General features: G+C 37.1%; 1 protein-coding gene across 1 annotated transcript; it reads right to left on the bottom strand.

Annotated features, from left to right (window-relative positions):
- Window positions 1-4,722: 4,722 nt before the first annotated feature.
- Window positions 4,723-15,570, bottom strand: SPINK13 (serine peptidase inhibitor Kazal type 13). Its single transcript, XM_077137977.1, has 4 exons — window positions 15,519-15,570; window positions 10,222-10,259; window positions 9,437-9,564; window positions 4,723-4,771 (listed from the first exon to the last, which is right to left on the bottom strand). The coding sequence occupies exons 1-4, from the start codon at window positions 15,568-15,570 to the stop codon at window positions 4,723-4,725; spliced, it is 267 nt and encodes an 88-aa protein (XP_076994092.1).
- Window positions 15,571-22,396: the final 6,826 nt, after the last annotated feature.

The following is a 22,396-nucleotide window of genomic DNA, read 5'->3' as shown; positions in this document are numbered from 1 at the left end:
ATCTCTTGGCTTTCCTCCTCCTTCCTTCTTTTTGCCTGTGGCCATTGTTTTCTCCTAAGGTAGGTGGGCTTCAACTATGAAATTGAGGTAGATATCCACACACACAAAAACACGTGCATGCATGCATGTGTGTGGTATCTTAGTTTATATTTTCTGCTCCAGTATCTATACATGGATGATTTCCAAACTTTTTATCATCCTCCATTGCAATTCCAATATCCAGACTTAAATATTTAAAGGGCATCTTTACCTGGATTTCCTATAAATCATCAATCACAAATTAATCAAAATAGAAGATGCTTCTTGCGCTGGTTTGAAACTGTTGGGTACCCCAGAAAAGCCATGTTCTTTAATCCTCATTCAATATTGCAGGGTGGGGTCTTTTTGACTAAGTTGTCTCCATAGAGATGTGATATACCCAGTTGTGGGTAGGACCTTTTGATTAGGTGGTTTCATTGGAGATGTGTCTCCATCCATTCAAGGTGGGGTCACTTATTTGAGTCCTTTAAGAGGAAAGCATTTTGGAAAAAGCTTCAGAGCTGACACAGACAGAGGCCTTTGGAGGTGAAGAAAGAATCCTTCCCCTATACCCCCATGGGAAGCTGTTTGAAAGAAACCAGGAGGAAAAGCTAGCAGATGTTACCATGCGCCTTCCCAGCTGATAGAGAAACCCCAGATGTCATTGACCCTTTCTTGAGTCAAGGTATCTTTCCCTGGATAACTTAGTTTGGACATATTTATGACCTTAGAACTGTACACTTGTAACATAATAAATTCCCTTTTTAAAAGCCGTTCCATTTTGGTATATTGCTTTCCGGCAGCATTAGCAAACCAATACATTACTCCTCTTATGTTCTTATTCTTGATTAATTGTATTTCTGTCCTATAGCAATACTGTCTATAATTTTCCTTTGGATATGTCTGCATCCCAGACTAGAACCTATTAGGGGTTCAATGCGTATTCATTAGATAAATGGATAAGTATACATTGAATGGGCAAAATGGAGATGACTCTACTTACCCCATAATTTTAAAATATATTTTTTTATTGAGAAATATTCACACACATACAGTCCAACTATATTATACAATCAGGGGCTCCCAATACCATCACATAGTTGTGTATTCTTCACATGATCATTTTTAGAACATTTGCATCACTCCAAAAAATAAATAAAAAGAAGAAAAAAGAACACGCATACATCCCATACCCCTAACCCCCCATTGACCCACAGTACTTCAATCTACTCAATGTTGACCCTTATCTCCCCCTATTATTTATTTATTTTTTAATCTTTATTCATTTATTTGTTTTACTCATTTGTCCATACCCTGGATAAAAGGAGCATGAGACAAAAGGTTTTCACAATCACACAGTCATATTGTAAAAGCTATATAGTTATACAGTCTTCTTCAAGAATCAAGGCTACTGGAACACAGCTAAACAATTTCAGGTACTTCCCTCCAGCTACTCCAATGTACTATAAACTAAAAAGGGATATCTATTTAATGCATATGACTTTGTTTGAAACCTTTCAGGGTAACCTCTTGACTTTGTTTGAAATCTTTCAGCCACTGAGACTTTATTCTGTCTCATTTCTCTATTCCCCCTTTTGGTCAAGAAGGCTTTCTAAATCCCATAATACCAGGTTCTGGCTTAATCCCAGGAGTGAGGTCCCACATTGCCAGGGAAATTTACACCCTTGAGAGTCATGTCCCACGGGGTGGGGGGGGTTTGTCGATTTTACCTCATAACTTTACAGCACAGATTAAGTGAAGTAACATGCAAAATGTTCAGTACAATGCTTAGTATTATATAACTTCTCAATCAATGAGTGAGGTGGATACAAGCGATTTATTGTGTAAACTGATATTTTCAGTATCTACAGTTTCTCAAGTGAGTTTCCTAACATGGAAGGATCAGATAATATCCAAATCCTAGAGCAGCAACATCCCCATCCAAGCATCTTTTACCACTTTTACCCTGCCTTTCTAATCAGGTGTGAGGCTGTGTTTGTTTGCATTTGTGAGTACAAGTAGAAAAGTAGTGGTACACTTTCTCCACATAAATGCAGCTACCTCTACCAAACTCAGGTTCTTGTCAGATAGAGATTCCATTTCAGCCTGGGGTTCTTTTGAATGAGTTGGGTGAAAGATAAAATGAATAGATATATAAAGCAATAAACCAGTTCATAGGGAAATTATACATCAGATTTCCCCGGCATAATCTCTCTCAATGTTTACAAGAATCCTGTATGTGGGGTTAGAAATTTTCATTAAATGTGGAGAAAGTGATGCTCAGGGAATGTCAGCCACACAAGTAGTACGCAGAAACCGAGGTCTCTGTCCTACATACCCACCCCAATCGCCTGCATCACTGCTCTGCATGTGACCATCAGAGAACTTCCTCTTCCCCATGAGAATGCATTAGGATGGGACCCTTTAAAATTTTCTTTTTTAATATTTTTATTATATACAACAAACAAACATACAAACATTCTTGACATTCAACTTTCTATAGACAGTATACAATCAACAGCTCATAATATTATCACATAGTTGTGTATTCATCACCATGATCAATTTTCTGAACACTTGTATCTCTCCAGCAAAAGCAATAGAAAGAAAAAAGAAAAAAATCACACATGCCATACCCCTTACTCCTCCCTCTCATTAAACACTAGTATTTCAATCTACCCAATTTATTTTAACCTTTGTTCCCTCTATTATTTGTTTTTTATCCATATTTTTTACTCATCTGTCTATACTGTAGATAAAAGGAGCATCAGACACAAGGTTTTCACAATCACACAGTCACATTGCAAAAGCGATATTATACAATCATCTTCAAGAAGCATGGCTACTGGAACACAGTACAGTTTCAGGTACTTCCCTCTAGCCTCTCTAATAGACCTTAAACTAAAAAGGGGATATCTACATAATGCGTAAGAATAACCTCCAGGATAACCTCCTGACTGTTTGATCAGGACTTCTTTTCTGTGGAGGCAATAGTTCCTTTAGAAGTGAAATTTATCCATCAGCATTGATCCTAGGGGTACTGAGTGCCTTACAATCTCATTGTGTCATGAATTCTTAAACAGGAGTGAATCTTACAGTTACACAATTGTGTCCCACCTACATATAAATACACTCAAGGACATCACACCTGACATTTGTAATATCGAGGCTGGTATGTCCATAATATCTTTTTAACCAGGCAAAAAACTGGTTTCCAGTATAAACTGACTTTGGGAAAAGATTTCCTCAAAAGCAAAATATCTAGGGATTTGTTTTTCTTCCAGATCCTTTGTTCTTTAATGTATTATTTAGTTTGTCTCAAGAAACAGACAGCATGACAGAACCCAGGGTAAGAAAATAAATTTATTGGTAACTGTAAAGGAAATGTCAAAGAGTAGCCCTGATTTAGGCGGGGCTGAAGACAGAAAGTCTGTGTCGTCAGATTATGGTTTCTTTCCATCTCTGTCCCCGTTTCCTCTATTTTGACTTCATTCATCAAAGGGCTTTCCATTTGTTCTCAAGAGAGCTCCCTACGGCTCCAAGGGAACATTTTTCCAGGTGTATGTCCGGGAGAAAAGAGGGAGTGTTTTTCTCTCAGCATTTCCAGGTAAAGACTTGAATCTCAATGGCTCTGGTTGTATGTTTATGCGTGAATCAATGTCTGTGGGAATTCCATATGTTGATTAGCATTGACCCAGGCTATGTGCTCCATCCCTGACCAAGATAGGGCAAACACAGCTGAAGGCTGAGGGCTGCTGTAGTTCACCAAAAGGAAATTGGATTTCAGTTACTAGAAGATGGATGACTGGATATTTAGGCTGCCACCAAAGATGTCTACTCCTTAGCTCCCTACCAGCTACCAACAAGTCTCAGTGTTGTGATGGAATTATTCAATATTGCTGCTATCTGACATAAGCCTGTAGTTGATTTTTAAATGCCGATCTTGGTTGCTAATGAATGAAGGATTAGTAATAGCTCTCACTGGGGTATGTATGAGGCCAGATGCTGGTCTAAGTGGCTGATTTCTGCTTCTGCATAAACAATACAATAAGCCAAACCAAACAAATTCTGAAGCTACTATGCTCAGGAGCAATGACAGCTAATGTGACCCAAAATTCAACAGTGTGTCAGTGGCAAATCCGAGAGCAGAATTTGGTCTCTTTATTCCCAGACTAGTGTTCTTTCTTTTTCTTTTCTTTTTTTTTTTTGAGGAGGAAACTTCTATTTGATTAATACTTCTAATTTCTCCACCTCTCTCTTCTATTTTACTTCTTCAACCATGGGAGGTATAACTTATTTATTTGGTGGGTTTGAAAAATAGAACTAAGCCTGGGTCGTCCAGTGACTCCCACTTTTGGGGTCTTCCTTTGTTCCATGTCTTTAAGAGGCCTGCCATTTGGGGTGAGTTTAATTTAGGGGAGTATTAGTAACCCCACTTGATGAACAGAACTTAGAACCAAAGAAAGTGGAAGTTGACTTAAAAAACAGTAAACTGGGGGAATATCTATCAGTCTGTTTTTTCATAATAATTGTGACATTTGGATCTCAGTTCATTTGATTCCTTTGTCTCCCATTTTGATCCAAATTAGGGTTCAGCAGCAGGAGTGTGTTGTTTATTATATGTCTTCAAGTTCCCAGAGAAATAATTTTCAGAATTAAGTAGTTAAAAAAAAAAATAAGCCAGTGTAAGTACTCTGCTATCCATTAGTCACATTTTCCATATTTATAAAATTTAATATGAGAACCAAATTCCCTAAGGAGAGGAGAACAAAAAGGTTAGTATAAGAAAGTGGACATTTCTCTTAAGTATCCTCTTCCTTATCTTTCAAAGGAAATCTTGAAAAAGAGAGCTGCTTTTATAGTTCCCTTTAGGGCCATCACATTTTTTTTTTTTTCAATTTCTGTTGTCACCGCCATAGTCTGGATATTCCTCCCCTGTCTTAATTATTCAAAAAATATTCTAGGATAATATTTCAAGATAGATCTTTCATCCTCTAACCAAGTTGCAGCTCTACACCTTTGCATTCAATGTTACAATGCCAGATTTTTCTACCAAGAAGTAAAATATATTCAAAATAATAATGCTATCCATAATAATTCACAAAATTCAGTCTGCTCAAAAGTCTCCTTAAACTCACACTGCCCATACACCAGTCTATTTTCCTTGCTCTTGTATTTATGTTTCTCAGAAGACTAGCCTCTGCTTAACTCTTCCCCTTACATTTTACTATTGTCTAAATATATAACATCTCTTTCAACATACTCTTCCACTTTATAATTTCTCGAATGATATTACAAAATTCCTCAATACCAAATATTTTCCCAAGCAACTAGCCCTGTGTAGACTGTCCATTCCATTTTCTTTTGTGTATTTTTTTTTTAATTTCTCTTCCTTACGAGACTCTTCACCCTAACTTCCATAATCAGGCTCAGTTTTTAAATATCTCTGATCTACTCCTTCAGTTCATTGTTTGCAAACATAAATGCTTATTTGAGCCAGACAGGAATAGGAATAAGTGAAACTTACATGGAATCCTGAATTCCATCTGATGGGCAGCCACTGCTAGGCAGCTCCTGTTTATTTCTTGCATGCAAATCTTGGCTTACTATTATTATGCTATTAAAATTTTTTTTATTGTATATATAACATATATACAAAGCAAAGAAATAAAAAAGCAATAGTTTTCAAAGTACTCTTCAAGAAGTAGTTACAGGACAGATCCCAGAGTTTGTCATGGGCTACCATATGATATGATCCTCTCAGATGTTTCCTTCTAGCTGCTCCAGAAGATAGGAGGCTAGAAGGCGTAAATATTTTTTTATCATCACAATCAATTTTTTCCTTCTTTTTTTGTGAAAAATAACATATAAACAAAAAAGCTATACACTTCAAAGCACAGCACAATTAGTTGTAGAATATATTTCAGAATTTGACCTGGGTTACAATTATATAATTTTAGTTTTTACTTCTAGCTGCTCTAAAATACTGGAGACTAAAAGAGATATCATCTTCTCTGTGTAACTCCACCATCACCTCTGATCTTTCCATCCCTCTCTTTAGGGGTGTTTGGACTATGGTCATTCTAACTTTTTCATATTGGAAGGGTCTGTCACTAATATTGGGTAGGGAGATGGAACTATCTGATGTTTTAGAGAGGCTGGGCTAGGTTTCAAGGCTTATCTGGACCAGGGACCCATATGGAGGTTGTAGGTTTCTGGAAAGTTGCTCTAGTGCATAGCAGCCTTGTGGAACCTTATATATTGCCCTAGGTGTTCTTTAGGATTGGCTGGAATGGTCCTGGTTTGGGGTTGGCAGGCTATGATAGGTAGCAAGGTCTAACTGAAACTTGCGTAAGAGCAACCTCCAGAGTAGCCTCTCGACTCTATTTGAACTCTCTCTGCCACTGATACTTTATTAGTTACACTTCTTTTCTCCCTTTTGGTCAGGATGGAATTGTTGATCCCATGGTGGCAGGTCTGGATTCATCCCTGGAAGTCATCTCCCACATCGCGAGGGAGACTTTCACCCCTGGATGTCATGTCCCACGTAGGAGGAGGGTAATGATTTCACATGCAGAGTTGGGTTTAGGGAGAGTGAGGCCACATCTGAGCAACAAAAGAGGTCCTCCAGAAGTAACTCTTAGGTATGCCCATAGTAGTCTAAGCTTCTCTGCTACCTACATAAGCTTCACAAGAGTAAGCCTTATGATCGAGGGCATGGCCTATTGATTTGTGTGCCCCTAAAGTTTGACACAGTATCAGGGGATTCCCTGATGATAAGGTTTAATACTTCCATATTCTTTCTCCCATCCCTCAGGAGACTTTGCCAATACTTTTTGATTATCTGCTTAATATACTCTAGGATGTATCCAGGCATTACAATAATCTATTCAGGATTAAAGGGCCTCTTTCTTATTCTGGGTTCCCTGTGTTTCAGTTGTTCAAATGAGCTATCCAGATAGGTTGAATTAGATTATGCACTACAGAAAATTTCAGTTCCAGAACAAATAAACCTTTCTTCCATTGGTCTCAAAGTCTATGTGTGGTTCTTAAATATAGACACTGTCTTCCTTACCCCTTGTTCTGAACAACCCCAACCTGTTTGGCTTCATTCTTATCTCTAAATATCAGGTTTTATATATATATAAAACAGCCTCTCAAAATCCAGAAATAATAGTCACCACTCTGGACTTATGTCTGCTCTGAAAGTTTACAGTCTAGTTCCCTGTTTTCTTATAAGCATTTTCTAAAGGTGACCATACCATTCTTGTTCTTTTGTTTCTGGCTTATTTTGTCACACCAAATGTACCATGCTATTTTAATTTTCAAAAAAGTTGGAAATCTATATTTTTAGGTAAAATCTGATTTTCGAAACCTGTCAATTATTTCAAAATCTACTAAAACAGTATTTTGGTTAAACAAAACCAATGCTGTTTTCTATTATCATGACCTTTGCCATGCACATGTTCTTTTTGCCAGATAAGACCACAGGCATCTATAGAGTCTAGGGTCTCTTTCATAGAACCCTGTTTGCTTGGTCCCTATTTCAGGGCCCTGTGTGAAATAGGCATGGGAGATTCCTTTCTGTATAGTGACTATGATATATGGACGTAAGGATGTAAAATCCTCTCAAAGGATTTAAATTGTTCACAAGTGTGTATCTGTCAAGGTTGTGAGTCGATTTTGCCAGAGATTTTCTTCAAAACACTTTCAAGAGCAGAGACAAACGAATTACTCTTTTCCTCCCATCGCTCAAAAGAGCATCAGGACAGTTCTTTTTGCCCCAAGATACAGAAATAGGATGAAGGCCAGGTTTACACGTGCAAATCACATGGAGAATTAAAATAAATTACAGGTCCTTTAGCCATCCCTGTCACTGGTGCCAGTGCACTCTGTGTTCCAGAGTATGCTTGATATGAGCTGTGGTCATATTGACTCTAACTTACTGAACGATTTTTGCTCTTTTAACTAACAAGAGCTCCTCATTTATTCTTAGACTGTGAGATAACAACTAGAGTGGTCACAGTGCATGTGGCAGAGCTACAAGACAAGAACAAAGGGAGGGAGGAAGGAATTCATTTCTCCCCTATCTTCCCCTTTCATGTTATAACCGATCTAAGGCATGCTTTGAGTTGTTGAGACTATTCTGTGGATTCTCAGCATTCTTGGTCCCCCAGGTGAGGCTGAAGGAATCTCAGAGCCTTCTTTATGGGGAGTAGTGGAATTGTAGCTCAGAGGAGAACCAAAGCCCACACTATGCCTCTGTATTGACCAATGTTATTTTCCAGAATCTAGGCTGTTGCTAGCAAGTCCCTCTTACACTGCTTTTTTTACATGGTGTCTGTCCACATACCACAAATCTGGGCAAAGGCTCATGTGAAAGAGCTTAAATGACATCTCCAAATCCTGCCCTACAACTCAACAGTAACTGCATTAGAAGGGAATGATAATGCCATTTCATTATTTTACGTAATAGTAAAATAATGGTTACATAATGGTAAAGTATGGTTACATAAAAATGGTAACACCACAAGTTTTCATTCAACTTTCTTAGAAACCGATGGTAGAGATTTAGTTAATCCACACTTTCCAGTTTCCATTCTTTTCCTTTGAATACCATTTTAGTCATTCTCTGAGGCTAGTACTTGCTCTGAAGAATATCAGTTTTCTTTATTGGGCTAACTTTTCAAGGGAGGCAGCCTACACATTTCCTTCAGTGCCCAGCAATACTCCCCCATGTGACGGGTCCATGATGCTGAAAGCCCATGAGGATTCTTTCCATAAGAAGATCTCACAGGGCATGGAGAGTTTTAAAAATCACAAAGCTTATTTGTAAAAACAGTTTCAAATGGAGCTAAAATATATCAAAATGAATATTATTGATTTTTAAATGAAATTTTCTATAGAATTTATTTGGAAGACGTTGACTGTCAATTTTTAACCACATAAGACCACACAACCACTTTGTGCAGGATGTGCTTAGCTACACCTGTATCTTTGTTTGTGTCTAAATTTATATCTGTACATGAATCTGTGCCTGTATCTATCAAACAACTTTGATGGGTGCTCTTCATGTTTCTCATTGTGTCTGGTTGAAAAAATTTTGATTGATTTTTAAAATCAGATTTCCATTCATTGTTTGAATATAATGTATAGATTATCTATAGACATGATCTCTATACAATTCTACCAAAATATCATGTCTTTCTTTCTATTTTTTTAATAAGTCAACTTTAAAAGTAACTAAAAATTTTAGAGACTTTTCTCCTTACTATGTAATCTTCCCTCAACCTTCTATAAACAGTAGAGGCTATTTAAAACAAAATCGCGCATCAGTAAGACCAAATTCCTTAAAGATATTCGAAAATTCTATGAAGAAGTGCAGCACAAAAATAATAGTATTTTCTTTTGAACTTACCACTGCTCAACACATAGGAAACATTCATTCAGATAAGTGATGCCATTTGTAGCACAAACATATGCTGTAACTTGAGGACAGTTTGCTTCATAGAGAGGATCCACTGGATAGTACATTTGACACGGAGGCTGCAAAAAGCATTAAAGTATCATAAGAATAACAAAAATAGACCCTCGTCTATTCTGCGCCCATTACTTCAGCTTCTACACACAAATAATACTGAATCTCACTAGTCAATTGAACTTTCTTCAGTATTTTTTGTGCTCTGGGCTTTGGTTAAGACAGTTTTTCTGACTGCAGTGTTCTCACTCATCCTATCATCCTAAAGTCAGAAGCATTATACAATCCCAGTTCAAATCCCAGATGCAAAGTTTTCATTTAAACTTGGTGTCCCCGATCCCAGTAACTTATTGTAAGAAATTTATAAGTTGAAATACTTATGTGTTTGTGAATTTCTAAAGGAGGACTCAAGTGTAGCTGTTATAAAAGGGATGTGCACCGAGAATGTCTTGGAATTAATCCGAGCTTTACTACTACTTAGCTTTGTGACTTTAGCCAAGTGACAGGCATTATTTCATTTAGTGTTCAGAGATATATTTTACTATTATAATGCTACATGGGAAAAAAATCAAGCCTACAGAGATTAAGATATATACTTTAGGTCACATAGCAATCCTTCATTCTATTTTACCATCATGAAGTTTTAGGTCTTTCATGTCAAAAGAGTGTTCAAAATCAGAATCCAGAATAGAGAGTTAAATTTACCTTAGTGGGGAATAATTTACCTTAGGCCACTTAGATTTGTCACGTTGTTTGAAAATATCTGTAAATAAAGTACAGAGGCATTAGATTAAAAGAAAGAGTTCTGCATGAGATGTGATTTCACCCACTGAAGTTATTGACTAAGTAAAGAAATGTAACTTAATTATACATTTGTACAAAAGTATTGGAGAAGGTTTATAGCAACAGAATCTCTAGGTGGTATTCCTTTATGAATTACTTTTGTCCATTTAATTATTCATTCCTTAATTTTTTCAGTCTTCATTTACGAATTTACTATACCATTGAGGGGAGAATAAAAGAGTTTGGGGTTCACATGCATAACTTACAACCTTTGTTATTTTCAGAAAGTTACATGATTTTTGGCAGATATAGTTCCTTCTTCGCTTCAACTGGCATCATTAAATGCATTTTTAGATTGTTGTGAAAACTAAACATGAAAGAGTATATAAAGTATCAAAAATGAAATTTTGAAGGACGTATTGTTTCTCTGCTCTTGCTTCTCTCATTGTGGGATGAAATTTGAACTACTTTAGAAAATTCTAACTTCCCAAAAGTTAGAAATCCTGACTTATGAGAAAGTCTGAACAATATTTAAAATCTTTCCACAAAGGAAACATCAAACCTACCAACCTTTCCAGGGAGAAAGCATTCCAATTACATACATACTCTTTAGAGGATAAAAAAAGATGGACTTCTCCTATCTAGTTCTAAAACACAAGAATATTTCTAATGTAAAAATCAGACAAATATAGTCGTGAGGAAAGAAAAAAGTTTCATTTAATAAAAAAATAAATTTATTAAAATAAATATAAATAAAATAAAATTTTATATATATATATATATTGCACACTACACATAGGAATAAATACCCCAAACATCAGGATCTAAATATGGCAAATGAAACTAGCCATAAAACTACTAATGATTGATATAATTTTAACAAAAGATTGATGTATTTTTCAATGTAAAAATAATAACTTTATGGCAAAACAGAACACCAGAGACTTACAGGGAAGATGGTGGATTAGGGAGCTCCAGGACTCAAATCCTTCCACCAGAACAACTATTAAATAGGCAGGAACTGTTTGAAATAACTATTTTGAAATTCCAGAGGCCAAAGAACACTATATAGCATCCACAGAAGGACAGGAAGAGGAAAACAACTGTATACTGCTCTCTCCGGGCAGTGGCTACAAGTGCCCATCCCCTACTCTGGCAGCGGGCAACTGCAGGGCCCAGCCCCTGGCTAACTGCTACTGATAGAAAGGGACATAAAAATCCTGTCCCTCCAAACAGGGGTGGAACACAGCTTTTGATTAACAAATTCTGATCACTGGGTCCCTGCTCCAAGGGCAGCCATTGTTTCAGTCCTGTCCTGTGCAAAGACGGCAGCAGACATTCTTTCAGCCTCCCTGGACAGGACAGAGGTGGTGGAGATTTAAAGATGCAGGCCTTCCTCATGGGTGTGGGGGAAAGTTAGCTGCAAACATCATAAAATTATCATCAGCATAATAAAAATATAACTCCCCATCTATTAGCATGTGCTGAGCAGGTCAGGAAATCTAGCTTTGGGGGGCCATTGGAGAAGCTTTGGTGTCCCCTCCATAGGACACTTTGGAGCTAGTCTGCAGCCCCTTCCTGGATCCCTGGCACTGTTTAAGCTGGGAAAGATCAAATGGGGAAATTCCTCCCTGGGGTGGCTTTCCTCCCAGAATTTGCCCTCCAGTCAAAAGCAGCCATAAGACAACAAGAGGAGTGTAAACATCTATAGAGGCAGACAGTGTGGGACAAAGGCCTGCCGGCTTCAGACACCCAGGAGAGGAAGGTTGGTTCACTAGAAACAGAGGGGACAACCAACCTCCTGCAAACAGAACTCCAGAACAACCAACAGGCAAAAGCCCAGGACAAGACACAGGCCTATTGAGACAGGGAAATCACTGCATGGTGCATTTGCCTTGGACTGACATTTTTTGTTGCTTTTAATTAATTAATTAATTAATTAATTAAGTTAGTTAGTTAGTTATTTTGGCATGGGCAGCTCTGGGAATTGAACGCAGGTCTCTGGCATGGCAGGCGAGAATTCTGCCACTGAGCCACTGTTGCACTGCCCTGTTTGTTTTTAATTAATAAAGTTTATTTTAAAACTATTTTAGATTGACATTAAAAATTGAGCATATAGGCAGGGCAACAGTGATGAATGAATATTCATATATTATTCATTTACTAATGTAATGTAATGTAAATGGACCCTAACGGGTCCATTCTCTGTTCATACAGCTCTATGTAAATGTTATATCTTAATACAATTGCCTTCAATAATCAAGGTTACTCAAACAAAGCTCAACAGTTTCAGGTTGAAATACACCATAAACTAAAAAGGTATATCTATATAATGCATAAGAATAACCTCCAGGATGAACTCTTTTGTATGAAATCTCTCAGACGCTGAGTCTTATATAGTATATACATATAATGGAATATTTTTCAGCCATAAAAATGAATGAAGTCCTATACATGTGACAACATGGATGAACCTTGAAGACATCATGTTGAATGAAATAAGCCCAACACAAAATGACAAATATTGTATGATCTTACTGATTTGAAACAATTAGAATGAGCAAATGCAAACACATAGAGTCAGAATCTAGAATATAGGTTACCAGGGAAAGGTTGGAGGAGGGGGTCTGGAATAGGGGATGGGAAGTTAAAGCTTAAAATGTACAGGGTTCCTACTTGGAATGATAGAAATGTTTTGGTAATGGATGGTGCTGATGGTAGTACAATATGGTGAAGGCAATTTGACTGAAATATTTATCTGAATATAATCAAAAAGGGAAATGTGAGACTATGTATATGGTAACAGAATAAAAATTTTAAGAATCCATGGAGCTACACAACACAGTGAACTCTAAGCCATGGACTTTAATTAATAATACGAAATTATTAAAATGTGCCATCATCAGTTGTAACAAACTTTTCACACCAATGCAAGGTATTGGTGGTAGGGTGGTATATGGGAATACTGTATTTCATGCATGATTGTTCTATAAACCAACAACTTTTCTAATAAAGAAAAAAATACAAAACAACAGAAAACAAAACCCACCATAAACATAGAAGAAAATATTTTCAACACATTGCAGATAAAGAGCTAATTTCCCTAACATAGAGAGAGCACTTTAAAAACAGGGGAACAAAAAAATTAAAAAATAAATAATTGCAGAATGGGCAAAAGATTTGTATGGAAAAGAGGTACTTTCATACATTACTGGCAGAAATGCAATCTGGTTCAAACTTTATGCAATATTGAACAAAAATACATTTATATTTATATTTGACTCAGAAATAACAATTCAATAAATTTACCCTGAAGATACACCTCAAAAAATACACAAATGCATATGTATAAAGTTATTTACTACAGCATGTAAAGTACTGGAAACAAACTAATTGCCCATACATAAGAGAATGATTGAGTAAAGTTCAGTACATCCAACCAATGAAGTACTATACATCTGAATAAAAGAATGAGGGAAATCTTTATGAACTGATATGTAATGACTTCTAGAACATATTACAAATGATGAAAAGCAAGGTATAAGCAGGTATCTATTAAGTGCCACTTTGCATAAGAATATAGCGGAAGTAACGAAATGCATATGTGCACCTTAATTTGAGCAAAAAGAAACATAGGAAGGGTAAACTAGAAACTATTGAGACTAGTTACACATAGGATATGGTTGGGAATGGGGTGGAAAGGATAAGGAAATATTGAGAATGGCTCTCCTCTGACTATAGCTTTTGGTTCAGTCTTGAGTTTTGAAACCATGTTAATATTTCAGGTACTCAAAGCCATAAGGATGGAGAGAAAAATCACAAAAATTAGTGCAATAGAAACAAATCATATTTAAAAGGAAACACATGACCACACTGAAGGGACATGGTAGGGACTAACCCAAGTAACTTTTGAATGTAGTATTTAGACATATAGCCCCTTATTTTAAAAGCAAAAAAGATGGCTAGGCATATATTGAATTCTAATTGGTAGGCTTCTTTTTCACAGAAGCATAAGAGAGGAATACTTGAAAATAGAAAGTAAATTCTAGGATTTATAAATATGTAAATATAAATGGCAGCAAGGTAGATGGCTCACTATCGGAAAATTGTTACAAAGGTCTCTGCAAAATCCTCAAATATTTGAAAATGGAATAAAACATTCTATATCACTTGTGAGTCAAAGAAAAGTCCAAAGGGAAGTTAGAAACTATTTTGAACTTAATGAAAATGAAAATATAACATATCAAAATTCATGGGCTGTAGTAATAGCAATATTTAGAAGGAAATGTTCAGCAGTAAATGGCTATAATGACAAAGAAGAAAGGTCTCACATTATGGCCTTTGTTTTCACATTAGGAAACTAAACTGACAAGCAAACTGAATCTAAAGTAATAAGAAAGATTATAGTGGACATCAATAAAATAGAAAACAGAAAAACAGCAAAGAGAATCGATGAAACCAAAATGAGTCATTTGAGAAGTTAAAAAAAAAAAAAAAGGATGTATCTTTAGCCAGACTAATCAGGAAGAAAAAAAGAAAAGAGAAAACATAAATCACTGCAGAGTCAACTGATATTAAGAGGATGGTAAGGACATATTATAAACAATATTTTGCCAAATATTTAAGAATTTAGGGATAATCTGCCCATTTTAAAATCCTTAACTTAATTGTATCTGCAAAGTCCCTTTTGCCATGTAAGTTACGTTAGTCACAGCTTCTGGGGATGAGAACGTGGACACCTTTGGGAGGCCATTATTTGTTCTACCACAACAGGTAATACGGCTTTTGTCTGTATATCAAATCACTTGGTTTTGATCATTTAACTAAAAAGACATACATGTCAATCCCACCACCATTCACACAAGCACCTTTTGTTCTTCATTATTTCTCTTTACATTAACTTACTTTAGAGATCCCTTGGAACCCAGATGACTTTTATTTATCCTTTTATTAGGAAAAAAACGCATTGCTTACAATTAAAACATTAAAAGTTTTTATGCACTTGAGAATTTCTTCTGGATCAACCACACAGCAGTAAAGACGAGCATCTACAACACAGAAACCAAGTCTGATTGATCCACTTAGGAAATCATAGTTTAATGGTACTCAAATTGAATGATCAAGTCCAAAGGCCTACGTTTCAATAACAGCTGGTATCCAAAGTCACAGGTGACTTTTTCCTTCCTACAACTTTCAGAGAATCAGATGTTTCCCTTCCAAGATTTACAAAGTTACTTACCTGAAAAAGCAATGTGTGCCAAGGTGGAGGAAATCAGGAAAGACGTCGTCATGCAAGAACAAGCAGCCATGTGTTCCTAGTCATCCCGCTTTGATGAGGCCTGTGAAAATTCTCCAGATAGTTTATTCCTAATCCCTTCACTTTACTGGCATCCCGAACATGAGAGACTTTACTTCTCTGCAGGGGGCACCATTCCCATCAACTTGGCTGTGGTGGGCTCACCCTGGCCTAGTCTCCAGGGATTCAGGACTGAGAGAGCCCCTTCTGCTCTACAGCAGACAAGAGAAAGCTGTTTACTTTCTGCCAGTAGCCAGTGAACAATCACAGTCCTGGCCTGGAAGAATTAGGTTCAGGACTCTATATTTCAGCTGTCACATGGGCTGACCCCAGACATAATACTTAGAGTGACTTTATAATTTATTATTCAAGCTGGGTCACTCTTGTTAAATAAATATGGCCACTCAAAGAATTCTTAAGAATTTTAGAATAACAGGTTTGATCTGGAGTCTGTACTGGACAATCAGAGACTTGTTATCATCCTTTAATAACAGTTGTTTGACTCCCTGAGATAAACTTGTTTCTCCCATATTGAAATCCCTCATTACACAAATAGGTTTCTTTCCTCCAGACCATGGGGCTGAAATACAAAGAACAGATTAAAAATGGAATTGTTCCTGGGATGTAAAAATTTTGTATACCTGTCATGACACAAGAATCAGGTTCTAGATCTATATCTATATATTTTCCTTTTGTATCACGTTTTCTCTTAAACTGATATATTGAAATGTGTGAGATGCTAGGAGACATATGGTTTGGAGTCAGAGAAGTTGACCCAAATTCTAGCTCCTCCATTTCTTAACAGTGTGAGCCTCAGAAGAAGGTGCCAACTCAAAGAATGAGAGGAGAAAGTGATTATTAATACAAATAAAGAATTTAAATATGTTAAATTGGAAATTTATTTATTTATCCAAACTCTGTATGTCCATCTTTTGCAGGGGTGGACATATTTAGATCCAGAGAGAAGACCCTTTTCCAAGTTGATTTCTTCAGCCTCTTCATGTCATACTTTATCCATACTGTCTGTTCTTAAAATTGCAGTGGTGGGTGTATACAGAAATGAGGGACAGCAATATTAGGAGTGAACTTTTCCCTATTCTAATGTGCAGAAGAAACTTAAAGAGGGTGCTGGAAAGAAAAAAAATGTAAGGGCAAACCCACTAAGAGAGGAAAGCTGAAGAGATCCCCTCACTGATTTGGACTAAGCATAGAGGTAAAGAGAGGTTACCTGAATGAGCTGGCTGCAAAATCGGAGCCTGTTGCAATCTCCTTCAGGTCACAGCTGTTCTTGGCCAGTTGCTGCTCAATGCCTTTGGCTTGGGGCACATGGAGCAGAAAAGCAGGGTTGGGCCTTAGGCTTCTTTCTTGGTTGAGTGACTGCTTGGCATGAGTTTGCTGTAAAGGCTGTTTATGAGTTTGATCCCTCTCTTGAACCACCTACTCCGATGTTTCCTGCTTCAGCAGACAGGGACAGACCTAGAGGTTCTGTACTTGTGGTTTCTGGTTGTGGGTCATGAGGACAAGGACTGGCATCCTGAAGTCCAGATGACATTTGCAGAGCAGACCAATGACTTCCCATATTCCTGATGATCTGGTTTACTTTCTTGCCAAATCCAAGGCAGGTTTCAGTCTTTCCAAGTTCCTTTGCCTCCTATGGCCATTCAGACTCCTGCTTCTCAGAAGTCTTACCTGTTTTATATTTCTAGGACACAATATCTGCCATCATCCTGGGGAAATCCAACACCCCAACCAATAATCTATGCAACACTCCAGCTTCCCAATTTCTCCACTTATTTCCCTCCATTAAAAAAAGGCCTCAAAATTTACTATTATCTAGAATATTTCTAAACCATAGATTTTAAATTTTACTGGAACAGTTAGTTCACTTTTGCTGCTTTGTATTCCTTTCCCAGCCTCAGTCCCAAATCTGATATGATATCTTGCTCTACTATTTGTCCCTGTTTCTTCCAAGCTGTGATAAAATCAGCTTCCTATTTTCCTGCTTCTGCCTTGGTTGTGGAATGAAGATGGAGAAAATACCATATAATCTTGTTGTCATCATCACTCACCTAAGCCCTCCACACTCCTGAGGAAGCCTCTTATTTAATGTCCTGACGCTGTGAATACCGACATTCCCCATCCTATTTCATCTATTTTTTCCCCCTGTTTCTCAATACCTCATATTACCCACATTAGTGTGAGTGAAAAATTCACCTCTTCCTTACTGAGAAACGTCAGGAAGAACTAGTCCTGCCTTTTTGTTCCACCTTAAAATTCTGGAAATGTCATCATTTACCTATCTGTTTCTTTTTATCCTTCCTTCCATATCAGCTTATCTAGGGATCTATGCACTCATTGATTATTATCCTCCTGCTATGTGGCTTGCATCCTTCATCACATTTTTTCCTCACAACAATCCGCGAGGTTTATACCAATCTGAGTGCAGTAGATGAGTAAAAGAAATTGAGGCTTAAAGGAGTAAATTTATTTGCTGACGCACCACAGAGATACTAATGGTCTGAGACAGGATTCAAACTCAGGTTAACTCAAAATCCCACGTTCACCTCCTTTCTCTACATTTTCTCTCATCTTAGAGAAACAATGTTCCTTTCAATTTATTCTCTAACAGTCTCCTTAGCCCCACACCATGAGGGGCTTGTTTAATACATTATTCCCTGTTTGGTCAGCCCCCTTGCTTTTCGGGTAGGATAAATCTGAAGTATGTTTTGCACTATGTCTGGATACCGCCCCCACCCCCGCTGCCTCGCCCCATGGAAGTAAGCTCCAGTTCTCCTCAGGGTAACCACTCTCCTGCCTTTCCTCCCCAGTCTCCTATCAGTGTCTCCTCGATACACCTCCCCAGTAAACTACTTTGTATTGAAATCCTTGCCATAGAGTCTCTTTCTGAGGGAACCCAAACTAAGGTAAATATCTAATAGATATCTCAAACCTTACACTCAAGGACTAAACTCCTTGTTTCCCAGTCCCAGCATTTGTTCCTCCATTTCAGCAACAGGAAGAAGAAAGGAGAAAAGAAGAGTAAAACCCCTTCATTTAGAACTTTTCCCAGAAGTTGGACACCTCATTCGGGCTGAAGGAAACTCAGCCACTCTGTGTATCACAAAAGACCCTTATTCCTTCAGAGGAGAAACTGTCTACAGCCTACTTCTGAGGCATGGTTGGGCCCAGCTTTTGACTAACAGCCTGTGATAGTTACTGAAACCATAAAGCTTTCATTTCCCTAAAGTAAATGGCATAGGACTGGCTGGTGAATGCAAGAATATTTTCTGTCTGTGCCACGTCCTTGCTTAGATATAAATGCGTCTCTAAATAATCCTCAGCCCTATTTATGATACGGGACAATATTAGAAGCTTGTGGAAACTCTGTAGGTTTGTTAAGGTAACTTTTCACATTAGAAAATTTCCCCAGGGCATAAGAATAATATCATTGTCTTTTCTTTAACTATGCATATGTAATAGGACTAATTATTTAAAGCTACCATTTGAAAATCATTGAAAATTTGTGATTCCCACAAAAAAATCAACACAATCCAAGCCTTCCTGGACACACAGACTTTAAATCACGTTACACTATATCAAAGTTTCCCCAACACATATTCTCATTTTGCTTGATTTCTTTTCCTCAATCATGATGACAGTGGCAGCTTAACCCCAGGGACCAGATATAATGGCATTAATCTACGCTTATTTGATTTGTTCCTTGAATTATCAGTGCCTGCCAAAACAAACTTTCTAGAATCAAAGACCTGTGTTGCTGAAAAATCTAACCACTTTAGTATGGTAGTATATTTAGTATGATAGTACATTTAGTATGAAAGTATAGCCATATGCCACTTAGGGGAAACATCTAATTCTGTTGCCACCCACTTATTCTTAGCTGTCCTTCGAAAGGCTTTGGAAGTCAGTATTTTCCTAATTGGCTTAAGTAAGAATCAAGAGGTGCTATTAAAAATTTAGATTTCTAGATTTCTTCAGTGTAGATTCTGATTCATTAGAACTGGGAAAGGGCCAGGAAATTGTATCAAATATTTGCTACCTTTCCCATCTCCTTGACTCTGATTTTTTCTCTGAGGTCTCAAGTTATTTAAGACACCTAGCTAGATCTAAGCACTAGTTTTCTCACGGAAACAGTGGACCAACCCCTTAACATAGGTGGCATTTGTCTAATCTAATAGGCTGCTTTCATCACACTGTATCTTCAGCTTCCCTCATAGCACAACTTCTTCCAGGAATTCCTAGTTTACTGAAATGGACTCTATATAGTTTTAGAAATTTGGCCTCATTATGTCTTGCAAAGGAACATCTATCAAAACCAGTTTTTGAGAGATATAGTGACTTGGAATCCACTGTTTGGTATTGTTTAGCACAGCCTTCCATTCAGTATCCTCGGGTCTTCATTTATAGTTCCATCAATCTTTGAAACATCACCAGACACAGCAGCAACAGAAAGGGAATTCTGGAATATCTCATACTAGAATTGAAATGTTTTGGCTCCTCTCCACTTATAACTTGTTGTCCCCCTGCAAACCCGGCTCCTGCAAACACAATCTGGCCAGGATATTATTATGTTTTCCACTTGTCCGGACATGAGTGTGCTGTCCTAATAATTATGGTCTTTGGTCAGATACAGCTAGTCACTCTTTCACAGTTCAAAATTTAGAGGTAGTAATCTCACCAATCAAAAACTATATTTATGGTAGACTCTTTTTTCTCCCTTCCTAGTGGAAGATGCCAACTTTCCTCTTGGGGATATGGAGGAAAGGGAAAAACGCATTACTCTTTTCTCCACAGGATTTTCATCAGTATCATCTGTCTGTTTTTTTCCTTAGAATTTCTGCTAATTAAATGTTATACTTCCCAAAATGATCATTTATGTCTTATATTTTCTTCCTCTTTTCTGTTGATTTATTTTTACTCCCAATTTTGAGACTTCTCCACTTTATCTTCCAATCTTCTATTGATTTGTTTTCTTTAATCATATTAAATCATATAAGAGCATTTGTATCTTTTTTAAAATAACCCCTGATTCTCTTAAGGATATGTGATCTCAACTCTCTGAGAAATTAATACATTTTTTTGAATTTGCTTTTATTTCCCCAATTATCCATCTTTTAAGCAAATTATTGTTGCTCATCTTGATTTCTCTCTTATTAAAAGCATTTCTCAAATATCAGGTAATAATTGATTTTTATCATAAAAAATCTTCTTTGGGTCTCTTGGATATGTGAATAAGATTTTTTTAAATATATTTGTATAACTCTCTTGACTACTTTCCTTTAGGGCAAGGAGATCTCGCCATTCAGCTGGACATATCTTTAACACAGTATCAATACTTGTGATATTAAATTTTTCTGGAGAACAGACTTTCAATTCTTTTTATTTTGATCCTGCGGTATTGACACCTGACCTCTATGTGGGCTGCACAGAACAGGGAAGAAGATATTGGGAGTGATTACAAAGCATCCATTCCTACATAGTATCATACCTGTCTTGAACCTCTTGGCTGTTCCTCAAGGTACAACACTTCCCATTTTGCTGCAGACATCTCCATGATTACTCAGGGCAGCAGATGCCTCCTCCACCCAGCTTTAGTAGTTACCATTTACATTCTATTCTCCATGTAGCTATTTAAATACCTTTATCTCTCATAGCTACCTATTTTCTTTATCATTACGAATTAATCACTTTTTGTTTTTTCCTTTACTCTCATTTTAATGGGGTCTGAGAGGAAATGCTAATCATCTTCCTTTATAAAATTGAGATTTATATTATTGGGTAGACTAAAATCATCAATATATTTAAAATTTTTAGAATAGTGCCAGACCCACATTTAGTGCTATGAAAGCACTTGTAATTATGGTTAGTTACGACATTCCAGAGTTATGGAATCACAGCTATGTAGCTACACCTCTGCCCATGACCTCATAAGTTTTGTAATTTACTAGGTTACCCATCCAAGAGACCCAGATATAATGCCCCATAAAATGGAGTATGGTCATGTTTTTACCCATTAATTAAAAAATGAAACATTACAACTTTTATGTCTTAGGAGAAGTGTGTGTGTGTTGGTTTATTATCCTCCCACTTAATTATACCACAGGCAATTTAAAATATATAACTACTCTCTGAGTAAGCTTATAAATTTCATTTTTAAAATGAGTACAGAAAGTTGAAAAAAATAACACAAAAAACGAATGGTAAAAAAAGGCTGTTAAAAAGTCTCAGTAAGTGGTAGAGTAAGGATTTGATGTCAGAATTTCTAACTTCAAAGTTCTTACCCCTCAGTCATGTTGACAGAGAAGGACAGTTAAGAATTCAGAAGGGTACTCTGATAAAATCTTTCCCTTCTTCAAAAACATCTATTGTCTCTAAGAAACTGTTCAAATTCCTTATATTGTTATCCAAACCCCCCACATTATTTGCCTCTATTTTTCCTTTCTAGCTTTTCCACCCAACTTCAACCCAACAGCCATGTCATGTGCTCTAACCACCTGAAACTAATTCTTGTGCTCAGAACAAGTCCATGCTCCTTCATGTCTCAGTGCCTCTGGTCATGCTGGTTCTCCTAAATAGAATGCTCTTTGTACTCCTGGGTCACTCCTTTTGGCCCTCTCCATTCTCCACTGTCAAGATCAAGAACAGGCTCTTCCACAAACCTGATGATAATTAACTCCTGTGAAGTGTGGGTGACACACCTTCCAGAGGTTCTTCCCTAAAGAGCCTCCAGAGTTGGTATAGGGTAATGAATTGCTCTATTTCTCTTTGGCTGTTATATTGCCTCCCCACCCCCGACACCATGA

The sequence above is a fragment of the Tamandua tetradactyla genome, chromosome 20 (genome assembly GCF_023851605.1).
Source record: "Tamandua tetradactyla isolate mTamTet1 chromosome 20, mTamTet1.pri, whole genome shotgun sequence".
Lineage (NCBI taxonomy): Eukaryota > Metazoa > Chordata > Mammalia > Pilosa > Myrmecophagidae > Tamandua > Tamandua tetradactyla.
Note: the sequence above shows the minus strand (reverse complement) of the source record. Positions and strands in the feature narration are given on the sequence as shown.

Excerpts from the sequence above, each read along its gene's own strand:
- SPINK13 (XM_077137977.1), bottom strand. The coding sequence starts at position 15,570 with ATGACGACGTCTTTCCTGATTTCCTCCACCTTGGCACACATTGCTTTT. Across the intron at positions 9,565-10,221 it reads ACAAATCTAAGTGGCCTAAG|CCTCCGTGTCAAATGTACTA; the intron begins GTAAATTATTCC and ends TGCTTTTTGCAG. Across the intron at positions 4,772-9,436 it reads TTCCTATGTGTTGAGCAGTG|GGAATTTGGTTCTCATATTA; the intron begins GTAAGTTCAAAA and ends TCCTCTCCTTAG.